The sequence below is a fragment of the Branchiostoma belcheri genome, unplaced genomic scaffold, assembly GCF_001625305.1.
Source record: "Branchiostoma belcheri isolate BF01 breed outbred unplaced genomic scaffold, Haploidv18h27 scaffold91, whole genome shotgun sequence".
Taxonomy (NCBI): Eukaryota; Metazoa; Chordata; class Leptocardii; order Amphioxiformes; family Branchiostomatidae; genus Branchiostoma; species Branchiostoma belcheri.
Window position 1 is genome coordinate 700473 of NW_017804587.1, and position 22399 is coordinate 722871.

At 44.4% G+C, this 22399-nt stretch overlaps 3 protein-coding genes across 3 annotated transcripts; 2 read left to right on the forward strand and 1 right to left on the reverse strand.

Annotated features, from left to right (window-relative positions):
- Positions 1 to 1285: 1285 nt before the first annotated feature.
- Positions 1286 to 10974, forward strand: LOC109488015. The gene is given in 19 exon segments (XM_019792157.1): positions 1286 to 1534; positions 1877 to 2111; positions 2504 to 2718; positions 2979 to 3154; positions 3571 to 3685; positions 3716 to 4004; positions 4221 to 4661; positions 4991 to 5104; positions 5474 to 5634; positions 5789 to 5896; positions 6113 to 6332; positions 6691 to 6783; positions 6786 to 6833; positions 7179 to 7546; positions 7784 to 8060; positions 8430 to 8557; positions 8866 to 9022; positions 9265 to 9349; positions 9736 to 10974. Coding segments are annotated over 19 exon segments (3639 nt in total). The 3' UTR covers positions 9896 to 10974.
- Positions 10975 to 11093: 119 nt separating this feature from the next.
- Positions 11094 to 13990, reverse strand: LOC109488095 (peroxisomal targeting signal 2 receptor-like). The gene is made up of 4 exons (XM_019792247.1): positions 13789 to 13990; positions 13111 to 13304; positions 12526 to 12644; positions 11094 to 12090 (listed from the first exon to the last, which is right to left on the reverse strand). Exons 2-4 carry the CDS (start codon positions 13211 to 13213, stop codon positions 11368 to 11370), a joined length of 945 nt encoding a protein of 314 aa, XP_019647806.1. The 5' UTR covers positions 13214 to 13304; positions 13789 to 13990; the 3' UTR covers positions 11094 to 11367.
- On the forward strand, positions 13990 to 21928 carry LOC109488016 (lambda-crystallin-like). The gene is made up of 7 exons (XM_019792158.1): positions 13990 to 14024; positions 14667 to 14796; positions 15215 to 15319; positions 16280 to 16441; positions 20205 to 20399; positions 20862 to 20967; positions 21224 to 21928. Exons 1-7 carry the CDS (start codon positions 13990 to 13992, stop codon positions 21445 to 21447), a joined length of 957 nt encoding a protein of 318 aa, XP_019647717.1. The 3' UTR covers positions 21448 to 21928.
- The last annotated feature ends 471 nt before the right edge of the window (positions 21929 to 22399 follow it).

Here is a 22399-nt window from a genome sequence, read left to right on the forward strand (position 1 = left end):
TGGTGTAAATCCGGCGTCTAAGACTACCGGTCGAGGCCAAGATTTGGATTTGAAGCTGATTTTTTGAGAAGAGACGAAGAGAAGTAACGGTGAGTGGAGTGGTGAAATTCAGTCTGCCATGATAGATTTGAAAGACGTGACGTGTTTTGTGATTTTCTTCTGTTGTTTTCTCGCCATCTTGACAATCATTTCTCTGCAACACAAACGTGAATGGAGGAATGAATTAACTTTTTACATGGGCACACACATCAAAAATAGAAACAAAAGATTGAGGCATAAAAAAAAAAATAAAGTGTAAGGTAGGCTAGTCACTAGTGGGGACTTTTTAAGTAGATGTTCAAAATTATGAATGAAATCTATATATATGTGCAAGTACACAATACATTTTTTGATTAAGATGTACAATATGATACACACTATCCGTTTTTAAACTTTAGCACACTGAAGTACTGGTTGTTGCAGTTTGGCTCCCCATTCTCTCTTAGTAGCAGCATGGAGGTATGTAGCAGGGATAAGGTTAATTTTCTCTGTTATGTGAGGGTTAAACATTCTTGCCCTTCTTGTGTTTTCATGATGAAGTACCTACATAAGATTGAGGTAGTGAAATAAATCATGTCTTCAACCAAATCTCTCTCCCCCGTTTCTCCAGTGAGAATGGACCGGTCCCGAGTGGCAAACCACGCCGGCGCGTACAAGAAGCAGAAAGATGGCGGCATCGACAAGCGAGCGCTCCGGGCGCACCGACGCTCCATCGACCAGAAAAACATCCGCGATCGGCACCTGATGGGACGGAGGAAGATCGACGACATGTCACCCCTGAAGGAGGTGGACCTCAACGTGTCACAGGACCATCAGGAACAGGGTAAGGAACAGCAACTCACCCCGCCCGACAGGGACGACGGATGATGATGAAGGAACAGTCCATGTGGAGGGAAAGGGGTGGACTTGAAAAAGCTTGAATCAGTACTAGAAGGGAAAACTAAAAAACAGGCCAAAATGACACAGGCCAAAATGGTCATGATGGTGGAAAGAGTAGAGTGGCCAATTTAGCAAATAGACAGGTAACAACTAACATGCCAGTAGAGTTGGGCCGCTAAAGCCAGGACTGGAGCACCACCTGATATTCCTCTATCCCCCCAGCAACCCAGTCAACTTCTCTTTGCATCCATAGATACCCAATACTGTCTAGGTAGATCAAGTTACAAGCATTTTTTGCATAATTTTTTGTCACCATTTATACAATGATAAAGACTGGATTTAAGCCCCATGATACTAAGTAAGTACAATGCCCCAACAGAGTAACACCAGATCTCTCCCTGTCCCCCCAGTCGCCCAACAGCCCAAGCCTGCCGTGAATCCAGCGGTGAAGCCTGACCGTCGGGAGATGCTGCTGAAGTGGAAGCAGGAGAAGGAGCTGAAGCAGAAGCTGGCGGCGCGGGAGAAGGCCAGGAACAGGACCTTCAAAGTCTGCCACGTCAAGTACGACCCCACACCAACATGGTCTGCCGCAGAGGACGGCAAGAAGAAGGCTAAGGTTTGTGTCATGATCTTATCCTACTGTGTGTTTGTGCATGGTGTTCTATAAGGCCTTTAATCAACATGTCGTTTATAGGTAGTATGGGGACAGAACTTCAAACGAATACATTTTTTGTGCAGGTAAAATTACTAAAACCAGACAAATTTTACCTGCATCAGTTCGTCTTGCCAGAAAAGGAAATTTAGGAGATCAAATTGTTAACATGAAAAAATATCTAGTATCAGAAAAGCTGCTACCCTATTCATGTAAATCACTATGATTGTACTGGGTTGTTGAGGACAGTTGTTCCATTCTTTAGGGAGATAACTGTAACCATCCCTTCCCTTCTGAAATTTCCAGGAGCCCGTTGGCCCCAAGAGGGTGTCGGCCAGACTTGCAGCTCGGACGGAGGCGAAGCCCAAACCCGAGGCGCCGGTTGGTCGGGTCACCAGGTCACGAGCTGCATCAGCCAATCAGAAGGCAGAGCCGCCCAAACGCAACACGAGGCAGCGCGTTCCGAGTGGCTCTGCGGCGGGGAAGAAGGAAGCTCCGCAGCGCCAGAACAGGAAAAGGGCCACCAGTACCAAGGAGATGGGTGAGACATGTTTCCTTGGGGGGATGTTTTGGTAACAGCATGTTAATAGTGGCTTTGTATGGTCAAGTGGTCAAGCTGTCACGCGTTCGATTCATATGGCATTTTTGGCTAGACGATGTATCCTTGTAAAAGGCACTTAACACAGCTCTCCTCTAGGAGTACTCTATCTACCCATGTGTAAAATGGGTACCTGACTTCGGTTGGTTACAGGAAAGCCAGTGGAGTGGAAGCATTAACGTTAATGCTATGTGACTACAGTACTTTTTTACCTTGCTGCCAGGCCCTGTGCCATACCTGTTATTTTTAAAGAACTATCATGTTGTAAAATATGACATAAAAAATTAAAATAGTAGAGAAGGTCAAACAGCCTCTCCTGGCCTTTGACTTTCCAGAGCCCAAACCAGCCCCTGTCAAGAAGCGAGCTGCCAGTGCGTCCACCGCCACTGAGCCAGCCGAGCCGCCGAGGGTCACCCGGGCTCGGGCGAAGAGCGAGGCAGCCGGCTTTATGACTGTGGAGGACGGCCTGGATGATGACCTTCAACCTGTGAACTTTGACTTCAGCCTCAGCAAGGTCACCACGGTGTCCAATCAGAGGGGAGAGCCAAAGGTCAGTTTACTTGTGTTTTTCTGCCTTGCTATTCTTTTTTCTGGGAGACATGAAAATAATGCTTCAGGGATATGATTTCATACAGCATCTTCTATATTTCATCAGTGAACTGAGAATTTATTCTGTTGCTTGGTTAATTTTGCATTACATAAAGCACATGTCCTTGTTTTGCCACAAGTAGAATGTGAATTTCTAAGAATCTGAGAAGGAAATTTCCTTTGAGTACAGCGCCAACTAACCTTGCTACTTCTCCCTTGCAGGAATCGAACCCCGTCCCGTCGTTTGCGCCAGCGGATTTCTCGTTCCACGCGCCGAGCCACCTGCCCTCCTTCTCCTTCACTCCCCTGAGTCCGAGGTCAGCTGATGCGTTCTTGTTCCCGGGGTCCGGTGTGGGAGGGTCATTCCTCAACTCACCTTTTGTGTCCAAAAACAACAGGTAAGGCAATGGGGTTGTTGAATTACAGTGAACACTGTCTGGACACCAGTCAAATCTGGCCTATGTGGACAGGTGGTTACTATAGACAGCATTCTTCATGCTTGTGTCAACGGAAAAAATTGAGGGACCACCAAAAAGTGTTCACATTGGCCGGTTTGCCCTTATGGCAAGACTGCCACTGTATAGACTTGACTGTAATGATCAAGATTTCCTGGGTGATTCTAGCTTATGATTCAAACTGCATGTGTAACAATTAAGACGTGTGATGTCCAATCTTATTTTGTTACTGGTTTGTGAGCTCTGTATCGTTGTTGTTGATGCTCTGTCTAAAGAAACAAGAATTTGTGAGGCCAGAGGAGCCAGGAGTATCTTTGATAGAAAGTGAAAAACAATCATGTCATTTTCGTTTCCATCAGACACTCCACCCCCAAGTCCGTCACCCGTAGAACCAGGAGGACCAGCAAACTGGCCCAAGCTGAGGAGGGCGGGGCAGCTCCTGTCACCATGGCAACAGAGCAGCCAGCCAATGAGGGGCCTGCCAATGAAAGTCAAACCAATGACGAGCCAGAACCTGTCACCATGGCAACAGAGCAGCTAGCCAATGAGGTGCCTTCTAGTGAGAATCAGACCAATGAGGAGCCAGAACCTGTTGCTATGGCAACCGACGCTACAGCCAATGAGGAGCCAACTCTTTTCACCACGGCAATGGAAGAGCCAACCAATGAGGATGCAGCCAATGAACAGTCAATCATGCCAGAGCCAGCTCCCATTGCCATGGAAACAGAGGAGAAGGCCAATGAGGGACCAGCAGTGGAGGAGCCAGCCAATGAGGAGCCAGTTGTGTTTGAAGGTTTGTAATCTATTTGGCTTCTATGTTTACAGCTTGCATTTTAGTTCAAGACAGATTGGTTAGATGCCAATGGTGACTTATTCGTACCCTGATTAGGTACTACACTTCCAACAAGGAGACAGATCTCACATTTTAAAGATTGTTTGTTGAATTTTAAAGATTGTTTGTTGCTGCAGTTTGTTGTATTTTTCCTTAAATCTTTCTTGTTCTTTACAGTTTTTACAGAAGATAAGCCAAAGGAAGAAGCAGAGCAGGTTGCACTCCTCGAGGAGCCAATGCCGGAGGTACAAGTCTCAGAGGAGGAGGTGCCACTTGCTACTGAGACCCCTCAAGATGATGTCGAGAAGATGGAGGCTTCCCAAGATGCAGTGCAGGAAGCATCCCACGATGCACCAGCCATGGAAGCATCCCACAATGTACCAGCCGTGGAAGCATCCCACGATGCACCAGTCGTCGAAGCATCCCACAATGCACCAGTCGTCGAAGCATCCCACGACGCACCAGCATCTTCAGATGCCCCGGAGCAGGTGACTCTATCCCTGCCAGAGGAGGGTCCTGATGCTGCAGCTACAGAGGACGTCCTGCCTGTAGCTCTGAAAGATGCCAACCAGTTCATCCAGCCTGCTGATGACATCATGCAGGGGCCTGAGGAGGAAGGTGAGGTTTCTGCTGAAGTTTAAAAGCTGTTGCTGCTAGGAATGTTTTTGTATTTCTTATTCAATTTTTTTGTAGAGCTATCATAGAATGGAATTCTGTATCATTATGGGCTTCCTCACCAAATAGCATTAAAAACATAATTACTAAGTATAAAATTAGTAGCAGCATTAGCCAAGCTTGTTCAGTTTTGTTTTGTTGCTTTCCTTGTCTTCAAGATTTTTTTTGTACCCACTCTGTGAGTTGAAACCTGGTTTAGCAAATGAAGTAATGAAATCTTTTGAATCTTAGGAAGTTTGTATATAGAACTGCTTTCCTTGTGTTGCCAACAGAAGCCCACGATGTGTCGTATTTCCGCCGGCTGCTGGTGTCTCAGACGGAGCGTCTGACCGGGCTGTGCAGGACCTGGGAGGAGATAGTGACTGAGGATGGACTCACGGAGGAAGGTTGGTCTCTTTGTGGGGCTCTTTCATAGTCTGGGTGCCATCAGGGTTGTAAGGGAGGAAATATGGGAGCCTTGATAAACAAGTGTTAAGCACTCAGGGTAGCTTTGTAGTGTTTCCTAGCAGTCTTGTCTTTTGATGATAAAGTTTGCTTCCATCAGTCAGGTCCAGTAGTTTTCTCGTACAAATTCCTTTGCAAGGTTGTATTCTTGATATAATATTGTGAGTGTCATAATGAAACTGAAACTGTAACACTCAAAAAGTTGCTGTGAAAATGGGGGTAAAGCAGCAGAAGGAAAGATGTAGGATGCTATGATGAATAACAAGAAAGGTTCCAAATTAGCCTAACTGTTCTGTTGTGATCCTTTCTAGTTCAAGGCCAGATCCGTACGACCATCGGTCAGGCGCAGCTGCTGATGGACCAGCGGTTTAAGCAGTTCTCCGGTCTGGTGGACAACTGTGAGTTCAACACCGGCGAGAAGGAGACCACCTGCACCGACCTGCAGGGCTTCTGGGACATGGTCTACTTCCAGGTCAGTTGGAATCGACTTCCGGGTCAACTGAAGTTTTCAAGCAGATGTTGTAAGGTTTTCTGACTGCTAGAATACTCTGACAAGCCTTTGGCAGTTGTCTTTTACCCTAGTGTCTGCTTTGAGATTAGGTTAAATGTTAATTCTGTATTTTCAGGTTGAGGATGTGGATAAGAAGTTTGATGACCTTGAGAAGTTGAAGGGCAGGAACTGGGAGCCAGAGGAGGTCAAGAAACCGGTCAAGGTCAAGAAGAAGATAGTTAAGGTACAGTTCTTTGGATTTTCTTACAACATTGTCCCTTTATTTGGGATGCTCACAATAAAATCTCGCAGCTTATGAATTTTGAAAACGTTTTGTACATTACTTAGAGTTCGACTGAATCTGTTTGTAGAAAGTGTGGTACCTGGGATGCGAATCTTTTATAGAAACCCAGCATAGGACTACTCCACACTAACATGCTGTTCTTGTGATCTACTTCAGAAGCCCGGTAAGAAGCCTGCGGTTAAGAACAACAAGGACCGAGAGGCGGCCAGGAAGAGGCTGGCTGAGGCTAAGGCAGCCATGAAGGCGGCCATGATGGCCAACAAGCAGCAGACGGAACAGAAGGAGGAGGCCAAGGTCACAGAGGACACCGTGACCTTCGACGGAGGGTTCTTCAAGGTTGACAGTCCGGCCAAGACACCACAGTTCCACTGCAGAGGTCAGAGGGCATGGCTTGATTGTAGATTAGTTTTGTCAGTCACTCAAATGCTGAAAAAGACTGCAGAAGTACATTTGAAAATTTGACAGCTAATTTTTTGTCTGGGAACAAAGTTTTACCTTGTCTTGATTGTGGTCACTGGGGCAGTTGAACTTCTAATGTGCTAATTTTTTGCTACAATATTTAGCCCTACGCTATGCTAACTATCAAGGCAGATCATGAAATTTAATGCTGATAGCATGTTCACATTTATACTAAGTCTTATTGTTGTTTCTCCCAACGGCCAAGCAAGCTTTTACTTCTTAAAATTACAACGTAGTGTTAATTTTTATGTGTCTTTTCCATGTTGTCCCCCCAGCTGGCACCCCACTGAAGGCCCTGAAAGGTCTGAGTGAGGACAGGAGACTGTCCAGGACCATGGACCCCCAGGCTCGCCGACGGTCCTCCCGACTCACCCCAAACCTGTCAGTCAGCTCATCCAGGCACTCACACACACTCCAGGTACGACAGGCTCTCACACACACTCCAGGTACGACAGGCTCTCACACACACTCCAGGTACGACAGGCTCTCACACACACTCCAGGTATGGTAGGCACTCACACACACTCCAGGTATGGTAGGCACTCACACACACTCCAGGTATGACAGGCACTCACACACACTCCAGGTATCTCAGCTAGAATATTAGTGTCAGTGAGTGATATACACATAGCACATGAGGTATATGTGCCACATTTGTTAATTCTTCCTCTATATGGCATTGTCTTAGATGGTCACCATGTTACTTATGGATAGCTTTCACTGGACATCGTCAAGTAATTTGCATATTTGGGATTCCTCACAGGAAACAAGCAGTCTCCCGTTGCCATGGAGACCACCGACAGGACCCCCCTGTCAGCCGGCCTGCGCCGGTCCAGCAGACTCACCCCTCAGCCAATCGCAGCGCCCATCTCGGAAGACACGCCCGTTGGCATGGCAACTCCAGAGCTGGCCGTGATCGGGACGCCAGTGAAACTCCACACCCCGCCTTCAGAGGACGAGGGGTCAGAGGTCACGGAAGATGAAGTTTCCATGGAAACCAAGGGACTGGTGGTGATCGGGACGCCAGTGAAGCTGCACAGCCCGTCAGAGTTCAAGGAGAATGTCGCCTCAGAAGAGTTTGTTGAACACGGGGTCGTTGCTATAGAAACAGAAATGCCAGAGCAAGGAGAGGTTAGTTGGCGGACAACATCTGTAAAGTAAAGGTTGTAAAATAAAGAATTTCGGACAATTTGTACCCAAAACCTTTACAACATTTTATGATAAACCTGTGTATATTCCCTGTGAATACACTGTGAATACTGTGTACATGACATTTCCTGTTATGGCCAACAGAAGGTAAACTTGCTCAGGATAAGTTTACTTTCCCTTCCATGTTAATGATGTTTTTATTTTGTTTCTTCCCTCCAGGACAGGAAGCAGTCCTTCAGCATGTTCCTGCGCCCGTCGACCTCCACTGCCGACGACAGCAGCCCGGACGCCCCGGAGCCGATGGACACGGAACTCCCCAACTCCTCTGACACGGAGATGCACAGCCCCATGAAGCGCAGCCTGGCCTCCATGTTTGACCAGGAAGGTCATCCCAAGGTCAAGACGCCGGCCAGGAGAGTGGCCAGAAGGAGCGTGGTCAACTTTGTGTCTCCGCCGGAGGAAGGATGTCTCGCAAAACCTCTTCCCAAGACTCCTGGTATGTCTTCTGTTAAACGTTTTGGTTTCAGGTTAGCTCAGCGAATGATGCAGAACTATGTAAAACTTTAAAGTCATGATGTTTGGAAAGTCATCTTCAAAGTTTTAAGTGCCTTACATTTCAAAATGTTACTTCATGTACTAGTAACAGTCATGTTTCACATTTGAAGGTGATGCTTTGGTCTCTTACCAGTATTGCTGTATTTCTATAGTGATACATGATTTAGTTTCAAAGAAGCAATGTAGCTAGCAGATATTGTGTCTGATAAAGTTAATATTCTGAGCAATTGGGACCAAAGGATACTAAGTGATGCCCACAGTTCTTGAAACATGTCTTTAACTACTAGTATCTTCTGTCTCTCCCCTCCAGCTCCAAACCTGTTCAAGTCCAGACCGTCGACAGCCGGTGCCGTGTTCTCTCCTCTCACCTCAGTGTCAGACAACAAACTAGCCTGTGCCACACCCGCCACACTGCTGGCAGGGCTGAGCATGAACCAGGTACAACACACAAAATAATCTGTCTTTGTGTCTCAGGGCTGGAAATGCCACCTGCATATGCAGTTAAAAAGGGAGCTGCCAGGTACAATCTATATTTCTGAAGCTCTAGGAGAGAATATTAATAAGCTTTTGGGTTGGAAGAAAAGTTTTGACTTGCAACTTGCATCCAACCTGGCACCATACCCACCTTCTGTTTGGATTGAAAGGGATAAGAAATAACATTTGTAAAAATGTTCAACAAAGAATCTGTGAGAGATTTCAGACTGACCAGAATTGTTTTTCTGACTCTTTTTTTTTTCTCTGCACAGGACACGATGGACCTTGGCTTCACTCCTCCCGACCAGAACCCCATCATGGGTACAGAGGGCGGAGTCAGGACGTACCGGTCCAGCCTCAGCTCTGACGAGGAGGAGGAGGACCCAACCATCAACCTCATGGGCTTCTCTCCCGATCCACCAATCAGAGGTGAGTGTGAGCTGAGGTCCACCAATCAGTGATCACCAAACATCATCATCCACCAATCAGGAATCAGCCAGTTTGAACTAACAGCCACCAATGAGTGCTTGCCAAACAACATCATACATGATACACCAATATGACTGAACCAGTCAAAGGATCAGTTTTTTTACAATTTCTGATCTTTATTATTGATTTGATTTTCTGTATGGATTGATAATTGTTTGATTTCTATTTCTTCTTCTGTTTAGTGAAAAAGCAAAGCAGCAGTGAAGATGAGGAAACAGCAGGCACAGCTGTTAGATTTGCTGCCATCACCCCCTCCAAGAAAATGAGGTAGAGTATAGCCAAGTTTGCCTGCCATGTATTTTCATTCTGTTGTGCATCCTAAGAATAGGGAGTTGTACACAAGTATAAATGTTGTACCGAATAAGTCGGAAACTACAACTTGTAAAGTTTGTAATGTTGTAGGAAGATCTAAAATGATTTTGGTCCACACACGCCATCATCATGACAGCACATTCATGAATTTGACATTCCAAATTTTTCGTGTTTTTCTAAAATCAAATGTTTATAGGGTGAGAAAAATTGTGCCTTCCTCCGACCTGTCAGAGACTACATGGGTACTACCCCTACTAAAGTGTGTCTGTCAGTTTTAGATGCGTAGATTCACTTTTAAAGATATATATCAACTGGTACTAACAAAACCGTGTCCACCACAGAGACTACATGGGTACAGATGTGGTGATGTCCCCTGTACGGCGGTCCATGCGCCTGGAGTCCGCCGGTGCCTCCAACCCTCCTCAGACTGTCGTACGAAACCTTCACGATCTTCCTGCAGAAGTGGACTACGGTTACCAGCCCAACAAGAGCGTGCTCTGATGTTGTTAAAGATAGAGTTTGAAACTTGTGAAATACATAATGCTGTGTATGAAACAGTTGATTTGAATGTATTTTAGGTCACACCAATCTAGTCACTTGGATTTTTGATACATTCAGAAATGAGCCAAAAAGGCAAATTGAAAAGCAAAAAGGTAACATATGGATGTTCAACACACTATAAGATTAAGAACGTTTAATTCTATATATGGCAGACTTTTTCTCCTGGCTCAATTTTGATATTCTAATATGGTGTAATTTTATGATTATAAAAGTTTCAAGAACCAAAGAAATGTATTGGTGTGACCAGAGAAGAAAGTGATTCTTTTATTTTTGATATGAACATGAAGTGTTTAGAATAAAAGAATAGGATAGTATTTTATATCAAGTTGAAAAAAACAGCCTGTTCTCAGTTGTTTTCTTGCCAACCAAATGTACTACATGTACCTACAAACAAGGTAGCAGCTAGAAGTAAGTAGTTACACTATATTTCAACATTTGGGTTGATATATGTTACCTCACACTCAAAAACAAGACATTTTCATCAGTTGAATATCTTGTACATGTATATATTTTGTAAAGATTAACATGACCTCTCAAATCACATATTCATGCCCACTATCTCCACACATTGTACCTCGGAAAATGTGTCTTGTAACATCATACTCCTCTACTATAGGCATTTCATTTGTGCCTCTTATTCAATATTATCATCATCTGTCTGCTTTTCCAGCTGTCCTGTAGCAGAATAGACATACATTGTACCAAAACAATTCAGTGAAACTATTTATTCTCTAACTAACAGTTTGTAATAATCATAGAACATTCTTTCACATTACTTTCACTTTGGGATAGAAGCTTTACATTTAGACTGTGTACTTAGTGGTGAATTGAACAAAGATCTAAATAGGAAACAATCAATTGGCTTGTTGGTACAGAGGAGGGTTTGGTTGATTGCTGTTTTATACTATTTTATACTGCTGACTGTACTTGAGTAGTACAAAAGATTAGTACTGCATGTTTTGTTTGGATGAATGTATATAACTATGAAATTGGTAATAAAAGCATCTTATTGTGTTTTATATCGCATTGTCTTCAATATTCATTTTGTGGCTCAGATATTCTCAGCTACTGGTATAACATTTTTCTTATTCATGATATAAAGATTGTTACAATAGAACTTGCGGCACACAGATATGATCAACATGCAACAATTACAATCATTCGTTTATGAAGGTTAGAGATCGAGGTAATAGGATACCAAAGATACAGTTACTCAAGAAACTGGACAGATTTAAAAAAACCGACATTTCAGGTAGCATCCCCACTACCTTTGGTCAGCAACTGTTTTCACAATCTACCCATGCTAGTGTCAAGTCGCTTGAGTAACTTACTTTGGCTATTGCAATCATTCTTATTACATGGGAACTAGACACTTTAGTGTGTTCCTAACCCACTGGTCCAATAATGTACTGTCATGTGGGAACTAGACACTTGGGTGTGTACACCCTGACCCACTCATCCCATGAACAGTCTGCTACCTGTCCTGGCACATGTAGGTTAAAGTCAAAACCATACACAAACTCTGAGTGGTGCTCTATTGTCTCTAGACAGGGCTGGGGTCGGCTGAAGTCCCAAATCTTCACTGAAAAATCGTAGGAACTTGAACCGACAATGTTTCTTTCAAACGGGTAACATTTGACTCTCTTCACTGCATACGTGTGGCCGTCGAGTTGAAAAACTGGGCTTTGCGGCCTCCGAATGTCCCAGCCTCTCATTGTACCATCCACACTTCCGCTTACTATGAGATTGTCGTCGTATTTGCACCAATCACAGCTCAGCACCTCCGCGTCGTGTGCGGTCAGGACGAGTTTCGAGATCTGCGGGTTTCTGGTGTCCCAGACGCGGAGCGTGTGGTCGCCGGACGTCGAGGCAAAGCAGCATGGGATGTGCGGCGACCAGATCGCGCTGTACACAACGTGTTGATGCCCGAGAAACGTGGCGATGGACTTGTCCCCGGCGGGGTCCCAGAGCTTCACCGACTGGTCCCAGGACGCGCTGAGGACAAACTGTTCCCCGCGGGTCTGGCTCCAGTCCACCGCGTAAACCTCCTTGGTGTGCTCACGGAGCGATTTGATTGGTCCCTGGGGCCGCGCCGTGTCCCAGACCTGTATGGACCCGTCTCCGGAGGCTGTCACCTGTCGATCGGTCACAGAACAAGTTTTCAACAAATGGCTGAATGTCATGATAAGGCAGGTTATTTCTATAAGTTGTTCATTAAATCTAGCCACTGCCAGGCTCCCCTGGCTGCAAATTGTTATCTCTAGCTGGTTAACTCCTCTGGCATACAGTATATTTGGCCAGTTTCTACTTTTTTACTAGCCTGGGTTCCATCCTGGTTAGTTTACCTCCGCTCCCACAGTCGACTGTGGGAGCGGACGTAAACTAACCAGGATGGAACCCAGGCTACTTTTTTACAGCAACCTGGGAAACCTGGTATCTAGCATTCTGAAATGCTTTGCGGGGCCTGTACAGAAGGGAATCAAAATCTGAAATTCTCCCAAAACTTGCTTTGTTTGATGAGATAATGTTATTTAAAATGTAATACTAGTACTGGTGACTGGTGTCCTTACCAGCACATGTTCGTTGTTCTCGCTCCATGTGACGTCAAACAGTCCGTCGTTCCAGTCAAACTTCTGCACCGGCCGGACGCCCTGCGGGAGGGACTCCAACAGGAACAGGGAACCACTACCTACAGCAGACAGGGAGAACATAAAATTAATGTACATGGTGAAATAGACATGTTTGTTTTATGTTTGCTGTGAGTTCTCTGCTTTTTCCCTTCTACTGTGAAATTAGTTGCCCTCCAGACATTACAGGGAGTCAGCGACAGACCTGGGTACAGTGCAGGCAGTACAAATGTACACTGTGTCAAACCTTGATCTAGAAGCAAGAGCTCTTGGCAGCCACGAACTTTTGACTGCCCATAGATCTTGTGTACTACATTCCTAGGTTAAACCTCCTTGCTTGAAGAAAGTGATGCTAGTATTTCTACTCTAGATCCCAAGGAAAATTACTGAAGACAGGATATGACGACAAGATAGCAACAACAAGATTACTGTACTGCATTAAACTTGACTGTGTAGCATTTGTGATTAGTACTAGTAGGTTAGTTTACTTTGAATGTTTCTAATAGTATCCCTGACACGACAGCCCACCTGCTATACCATAGTGCTGGCAGGTGGCGCAGGCCAGCAGCTGGGGGTAGTAGGGGGAGAACTCCACTGCATAGCCGTGCCGCTGGGCAGTGCGGAAGGACATGGTGGTTTGACTTCAGCAGGACAGCCAGTACATGTCAGTCAATGCCATCCTCGAGTTGTCTGAATACCTCATCCTAGCTACTTTACACTATCTGTAAAGCAGATAAATATTGACGGTATAGCACGACGGTATATATCAAAGGAAAACATCACATCACCCTGATCAGACAAACAACATTGTAGACCTATTAGCCAGTGAACTTTTACGGTTTGGAAGCACGCAACAGTATAATTTCGCTAGGAGCTAGGGTGGTGTAGGTGTGATTTACGATCGCATTAAAGTCTACTGAAGGCCGGTTGGAACACAAGGTCTGGTGGTGGGTAAAATGCCCCTAAGCCGGGCCGTGGCACAATGGTTACCGACTAAAGCTAGCAACAGTTTCGTAAAAACAGCTAGCGACGTCACCGTTATACATTTACCTATAGTAAACACGCTACATAAGACTTTGGTAAACAAAGTCCCACGCCCTCCCCTCAGTAGATACATGTACCTCTGTTACGTTCAAATTGATTATTCGCCACACTCTCTGGAAGTTCACGTTCAAATCGCCACACTCTTTGTTACACACGATTTACCTTCAAGTCGCCACATGCAGCTACACGTGACAGGACAACAGACTATTTATTCCTTAACGCCTCACCTGGTCCATGTGATCGGACTTTCAACCTGCTTCGTGAACTATATTTGACCCAGTGAACGTTGACCTCCAGGTGATGGTGACCTTTCACCTCCGATCAGCTGATTGGCCACGCCCCCTCCGGCACAAAAAGTTCAAAATGGCGGCGAAGGGAAAAGTTGGAATCATCGGAAGGTAAAAAAACTTTATTTTCATCCGAAATATCGTAAAAAAGGACTCAAAAATTGTTTCTCAAACACATTAGATTTCCGAGAATGTCTAGAATGTTTAGTTTCAAACAATAAACAATAATTCACGACAAATCTCACTTTAAATGCACAACATCTCTCTGGTCGGTCAGATTTGATTTTGACAGGAAGGCTGGACTTTGTACTGCAAAACCAGGGTTTAACTTCTGGTCTGGGTTAAGCCCTATTTCCATATGTGTGTATGCGTGCATTTTTGATCAAAATGGACAACTCACTGACCAACAGACTAGTCAGTCAATCAAACAATCAATCAACTGATAAACCAACCAACTGGTAAACCAACCAACCAACCAACCTTGATGCATTGTACTAGTACATGTTAGATGCTAAATGTCAGAACAAGTGTTACTCAAGTAAAAGCTGGATAGATTTTGAAAAATGTCAGATATTTCAGGTAGTATCCACTACCATTCATCAGTCAAAATCTATTGAGGTGCTTGGATAACTGTTACTTTGGTATCTTATTATAGCCTGGAGTCCAGCCTATTAGCTTTAGTCTGCTCCCCAAGATACCTGGATGTCTAACCTTTATTGATGCATAACCAGTGTTGTTTCCCTGTATCCCCAGTGGCTTGATAGGCCGAGGCTGGGCGATGCTGTTCGCAGCGTCAGGGTACGAGGTCTGTCTGTTCGACATCCTGCCTGAACAGGTGTCAGGAGCGCTCGACAACATCAAGATGCGCCTCCACGACCTGCAGGTAGGGGGAGCTTCTGCACTAGGAACTTTTTGAGACACTTAGACTACAGTATTTATGAGAAGGCGTTCACAGTGTCTTGTCAGTCCACCATTTGATGGAATCTTATTGCTAATGGCCGAAGGTCATGGCCAGATTTGGCATGTCTAGTGAGTGAGTGAGTGAATGAGTGTGTGTGAGTGAGTGAGTGAATGAGTGTGTGAGTGAGAGAGTGATGAGTGAGAGTGATGAGTGAGTGAGTGAATGAGTTTGTGAGTGAGTGACACTAGGATGCAAGCATGTGTTTGCTGTGAGTGCAAAGATGGGAAAACCTGGTGCTGAAGAAAAGCCCTGATTCAGGATAGAATCTACATCTACCTTGACCAGAAAATATTTGCCCTGTATGTAATGATATGAGTGTAAAGTTGACTTTTTGTTTCAGAAAGCTGGGCTGCTGCGTGGAAGCCTGACGGCAGACGAGCAGTTTGGGCTGATTTCTGGCTGCAGCGATTTTAATGCCGCCTGCCAGGGGGCGCTTCACATACAGGTACATAGTTGTGTTGTCTGTAGCGACTTAACAAGACTTTCCTATCTCCATCCAGGTGTAAAATGGGTACCTGACTTTGTTGTGGGAGGTACAAAGTGGAGGAAGGAGAGGGATGGTCACCTTCCAGTACCGTGCCTTTGACACAGTGGATAACAACCTACTGCCCCTATGTCCTCAAACAGGCTATGGGACTACCTTTATCTTTTCCTTGGTTGAGAAGGAGTTCCTGTTTCAGCCATTTCTAATTGATGCCAATCATTATTGATGAAGATTTAAATCCATTTTAACAATATTCATTGAACTTATTCAATTCAAGTGGGGTCGTGTGGCACAACGGCAGCGTGCGCGACTCGGAACCAAGAGGTCCCGGGTTCGAGTCCTGACATGCCACCGATCTTGTGCCCTTGGGAAAGGCACTTTACACGACTTTCCCCACTAGACTCAAGTGAAAATGAGTATTGTCTGTCCAGTATTCGTTTCTATGTGCGGGACGCAACACCAGCAACAGCTGCCTCTGTTCCGCGTGTATTGCACTGTTGCAATTTCAATAAATCAATTCAATTCAAGCTCTACTACCGGGTAAATTATGGAGATTATTTCCAGGCATTTCAAGTGGCATCCATCACTTTTCTTCAGCCTCACCAAAAAATGTGTCAGTGCCGCTGAAGAAGAGTGATATGGAGTTTGAATTGTCTTTGATCATGTCAATCATCATCCTTCCTAGCCTGGTTACCAAACCTATTATAGCTCCTGAGTCCTACCTCCTCTCCTATTATAGACTTGGAAGCTATAATAGGTTTGGTAACCAGGCTAACTACCTTTACCTTTGTACCTTGTACCTTGATTGAGAACAAGGAGCTTCTACACACACGTAGAAGCTCCTTGTTGAGAATCAGTTGCTGTTTCAGCCTCTTCTGATTGGTTGATTGATAGATGTCAATCATCATCCTTCCCCCTCAGGAGTGTGTCCCTGAGAACCTGGAGCTGAAGAGAAAGATTTTCAGCCAGCTGGATGCCGTTGCCGACGACAACGTGGTCCTGTCCAGCTCCACCTCCTGTATCCTGCCATCCAAGATCTTCACCGGGCTCAAACATGTCAAACAGTGCATTGTGGCACATCCTGTAGGTTTCTCTGTTACTTCTCACCTTCTCACCCTGACGCCTTTAGGCCTTAGGCCTGTAAGTTGTCAGCCTCTTGGTCAGTCTCTTCCACTCTGTTCTATCTTCAGCTATTTCTTTAACTACTCGGAAGTCTGGCTCTTCTCTTCTGGTGATTTCAATGATCTGGTCCAACCATCTTTTTCTTGGCCTGCCGGCTGGTCTTTTCTTTTTGGGTTTCCAATTAAAGATTCTCTTCACATCCCTATCTTCCGGCATCCTGTGTAGGTGTCCAAACCATCTCAGTTGGTTTCTTTCCACAATGGAGAGTACTGACTCAACTGAAAGTGCTCCACGGATGATGTCATTCCTGATTTTGTCTCTTTTTGTGACACCATAGATGAGTCGTAACACTCGCATTTCAGTAGCTTGTATCCTACTTTTTAGTTTTTGAGTTAGAGTCCAGATTTCGCTTCCGTATAACAATACAGGTCTCAATATTGTAGTATAAATACAGGTTTTAACGTCTCTGGGTATGCATTTCTCTTTCAGTAGAGGATAAAGGGCACATAAGTTCTTAGTGAATTTGGTGATCCTGTTGTTAATCTCCTCTTCAGTCATATTATCGGAGGTCATTTTACTGCCTAGGTAGTTGAAGCTAGTTGTTCGTTTGAGAGTGTGGTTGTTGACCGATATGGAGCCCTTACTTTGTTTTCGGCCGACTCTCATATACTCTGTTTTCTCATAGCTTAGTTTCAAGCTCGCTCTAGACAGTTCTTGATCCCACTGGGACATAACTCTTTGTAGTTTCCGTATGCTATTCCCAGTCTGTGCGATGTCATCCGCATATCCAAATCGTTCTATTTCAAAGTCCTTTCTTTCTATGACCTGGATTGTATGGTTAAAGTAAATAATGAAGAGGAGTGGAGAAAGAACGCTTCCTTGGCGCACACCAGTATTGGTGTCAAAGTATGCAGTGCCACCTAGTACAGTGCTGCACTGGTTTTCATATGTACTTCTTATGGCTCTAAGGAGTCTGAGACTTATTCCAGTTTCTTTTATGACTGTCCACATCTTCTCTCTTGGTATTCTGTCAAATGCTTTCTCCAGATCGAGGAAACATATGTGTTGTTCAATTGAGTATTCCCAACTCTTTTCCATAAACAGTCTCAGCGCTGCTATTTGGTCTATAGTTCCCCTGCCTGGTCTGAAGCCGCATTGGCTTTCACTGAGCAGACTTTCTGTTTTCTGTCTCAGTCGTCTTTCCAGGATTCTTTCATATAGTTTACCAATATGGCTCATAAGTGATATACCCCTGTAGTTTTTGCACTCAAGGGGATCTCCTTTGTTCTTAAAGATAGGACATATGACAGATTTATTCCATTCTGCTGGCACTTTCCCAGATTTCCATGCATGGTTAAACATGTCTAGCAGCATATGCTTCATAGCTTCTCCTCCTGCTTTTACTGTTTCGATGGGAATATCATCAGGGCCTGGAGCTTTGTTGTTCTTTGTCAGCTTTAAAGCTGTTTCTACTTCCTCTAATGTTATGGCATCATCTATTTCTTCTGTGAGCAGGGTTTCTACTGGCACCTGATTATTGTCTGCATCATGTGTTTCCTCATCAACAATGTTCAGCAAGTCTTGGAAATACTCGTTCCATCTGTCTGTGATATTATTTTGTCCTGTTATCAGGTTCCCTTCTTTGCTCTTTAATGTGGAATTTTTGGGCTTGTCATTAGACCTATTTTTGTAGGCTTTAGACATACTGTACAACAGTTTCTTGGTTCCCTGGCTATCTTTCTGTAGGTCCTTTCCTATGTTTTCCCACATTTCTTTCTGGGCTCTTCTTTTAGTTCGCTGGACATTGTTTCTGTGTTGTACATATGCTGCTCTACTTTCAGGTGTCCTCTCTTTCAGCCATTGTTTGAAACATTTGTTTTTATCCGCTACTGCTGTTCTAACCTCTTCCGTCCACCATCCAGTTCTTTTCTTTTTTGGGTTACCTACAACAGTCATTCCTACCACGTTCTCTTGTATGTCTTGAAGGCAACTTTTTAAGGAGTTCCAATGGTCATCTACGTTTTCTCCTTTGATGTTGTCTATTTTGTTTTGTAGTTGTTCTTCAATGTGTTCTTTAACAACCTCCAGATTTTCAGTTTTGACTCTCTTTCTCACAGTTTTCTTTGGGCATTTTGGTAGGTGTATTTTCATTTTCCCTCTTATCAGTCTGTGGTCTGAGTCGAGTGACACTGAAGGGAAGGCCTTCACATCTCTGATGATGGATTTTTTGTTTGTAAGTATGAAGTCTATTTGTGACTTCTGGTCGTATAGGTTAATGTGGGAGTTATATCTATACCACGTGTATTGGTGACTCTCTTGGTGGTCAAAGTATGTATTCATCACTGCGAGGTTATTTCTAAGACAAAAGTCTATGAGCATCTCCCCTTCCTCGTTTCTGTCTCCTACTCCAAACTTGCCAATCACTCCTCTCACCGCGACACTGCCTACATGGCAATTGAGATCACCCATGACAATAATGTCACTTTCGTTTGGCAGCCTATCGAAGGTGTCTTCAAGTTGTTCGAGGAAGTTCATTTTTTCTTCCCGTGGTCTGCCTTGTTGAGGCGCATATGCCTGGATAAATGAGGTTTTGTATGAGTCTATGTTAAGTGTTGCTGCAATAATACGGTTGTTCACATATTCTACTTTCTCAATGTATTTGGAAAATTCTGGGTCCAAGAAGAGTGCTACTCCATGTCTGGTATCTCTTTCACTGCCAGAGTATAGTAGTTCATAACCATTGTGCACAGTTTTTCTTCCGTTTCCTTTTAAACGTGTTTCAGCGACCCCTAGGACCTTAACTTTACGTTCTGCCATAAGTTCCACGATTTCCTCAGTTTTACCTTTTACAGTTCCTGCATTTATAGTTCCAATGTACGCGTATTCCGAACTCTCAGTCCTTTTCCGTTCAGTTCGTTCCGTGGAATTCAGTCCAATTCGAGGCTTCCTGCGTTTATCTCGTGCTAGTGGTTTAACGTCTTCTTCCCACGGCTAGCAGGGCCTGTCTGGGACAGACGGGTGACCCTCCCTTTAGCGACTACCCAATCTCCACCCCCTCATTTGAGGTTACAGAGTAGGGACGTTTTACCTACCCCGGGACTAGGAAATTGGTACATTCGGGCCCTCGCACCGCGTCAAGGCGGAAGGGTCGGGAGCCGGTGTTTGGGCATCCCATCTCTGTTACTGTATCTGTTTATACCAGTATAACACAGGCACACAGCCCTCATACATGTACAACATGTCAAACAGTGCATCGTGGCACATCCAGTAGGTGTCTCTATTACTGCATCTGTTTATCCCAGTATAACACAGGCACACAGCCCTGATACATGAATAGCTCTGTAATGATCAACTCCAGCATGTTCAATCAGTGCATCGTGGCACATCCCATAGGTGTCTGTTTTCTGAGTCAACTCATATACAGCCAAATTGCCTAAGAATGCCACTCGGACTGATGAAATCTGGCCTATGTGGACAGGTGGTCACTATAGCCAGTATTCTTAATGCTTGTGTCAATGGGAAAATTTATAGAAGGGACCACAATGGCCAGGTGGTTTCAATGTAGAGGTGGTTACATTGTACTTGTACAGGTTGGACTGTATTTGTCTTTCAGTGTAACACACTAGCCAAGCTACACACTAGGCAAACAATAGTCACTCAGCTCTGTATCAAACAACTCAAAGAGGAGACCAAATACTTGACAGAATCTTTCTCCATCGCTCAGGTGAACCCACCGTACTATGTCCCCCTGGTGGAGCTCATCCCCCACCCCGAGACGGACCCGAGCACCATGGACCGCACCCGCGCCCTGATGGTGGAGATCGGCCAATCACCAGTCAGCCTGAAGAAGGAGGTGGACGGGTTTGCGCTGAACAGGATACAGTACGCCATTATCGCTGAGTCATGGAGGCTCATACAGGTATGCAGACTCAAGGTTTTGGATCTGAATTGTAACCATTGTTTATTGTCCAGTTAAAAACCCTTTATAAAAGCCTCTGGTTACAGGTTAGTTGGGCAGTCCTAGCTCAGTCAAGGTTTATTTGGTGTTTTAGGTTAAACCTATTTCTCTCCCCTCCCCTTGAATCTCTGTGTTTTTGTTGCTCTGTTTTCAGCAGAATTTCTGGATTTATTTCATTGTGGAAAATAAAATACAAATAGAGCATCATATTTTTTTCTTCAGATACATATAGAACTCGATGCAATTTTTTCAAGATGCAGAGCTGAGTACAAATATCAATTTTCAGGATGAGCAATACATGGGGTTGGGGTATTTGTGGATATGTTTGATATGAGAAGTACATATCTAGATGGATGTTTCAGAAACGACAGTTGTTTTTTGTTCCTTGATATGACTGTATCCATCCTGCCCCCCCCCCCCCAGGACGGTGTGATGTCCCCTGAGGATGTAGACACGGTGATGTCAGCAGGGCTGGGTCGGAGGTACGCCTTCATCGGGCCGCTGGAGGTCATGCACCTCAACGCTGAAGGTCAGATACAAATACTAGTTTTGTACATTGATATATGGGTTCTTTGTCTGCTTCCTAAGCTTTTGTCTGTTTCCAAAGCTGAAAAAAAGTCCTGCTCTGCTGAATTTGTTATCATTTATCATTACCTATCATAGATGCCCAATCTCTTAAATTTGCTCTCTCCACAAATAGAACAGCGAAAGAGATTTGGCAGCTAAGATAGGTTTGAATATTGCTTCGTTACCATGTCTTACTGACACTTTGCTCATTCTACCAGGGATGAAGAGTTACATAGAGCGGTATGGTGAGACCATGCAGCGAGTGCTGTCCACCTTCGGACCCATCCCAGACTTCAGCGGGCCGGCACTGGAGCAGGTGGACACGGCCATGACCAGTCGGACACCCTCGACCCCCGAAGCCCTGACAGAACGGAGGAGGTGGAGAGACGCCCGGCTTACAGGACTGGCTCGTCTCCAGTCTGATATGGACAACAGTAGTTAGAGTCCTTCTCATTGCTTTTACACTGGCATTGTATGTCTTGTGTTGGGATATCTAATTTCCTGTAACATCAATCACTTTTATCATAGTTTGAAGCTAGACTTTTTCAGTGGACACACTGTGTCTCTGAATCATACAAACTATCAAATGTCTTCTGCCATGGCAAACAACTTTGCTTTTATTGATGTTTGTCCATTCCTTTCTTTTTGCTTATTTTAAGATCAAGGTACTGTATCACAAGATTCAAATCAACTCAAGACAGGACCAAGGTTTAAAGAAAACAAGTCAGACAAGACACTATGATATCTATAATTGAATGTAATGTTATTTCTACCGATCTATCATAACATCAATGTGAGAACTTAAGAGAATTACTCAGGTAAATCATGAAGCTTGACTTCATTCCATGTATTCTCATTTGGTTATACAATGTGCAAAATATGGCAAATTTTTGCATAACAGAATGAATAAAAATCACGAGGGATATGAATAATTTTGTCTTCTATGTTGATATGTATATCTAAGATCTAATCCCCACCTGGAGTGTACAGCCAATTCCATGCATCGTTACTATTTACATCGCAGAACTGACGAGTATTGTCCACATCATAGTGGGATAGTTTTTAGATCTGTGTGATGACTGCTCCAGGGAACTGAAAATCTTTATGCGAAATTGGCGTGTTTTTTTTCATAAACACGAGTTTCAATATCTCGTCCAACTTTGACTTCAAGCATGATATTTACTCTCCCGGTTACCGAACCTATTCTAAGCTGCCTAGTCTCTTTCATCTTATGGGCGAATAGCTATAGAAAATGAATGAGATTCACAGCTGAAACAGGTTTGACTTTATGCCTTTGTATTTTGGGTACAGGAAAGTTTACACAACTTGCACAGGTATCCTGGTGTAAGTAGCTGACTAGCCTCTCAAGCAGGCTCTAGCTACGGCAGTCCTTT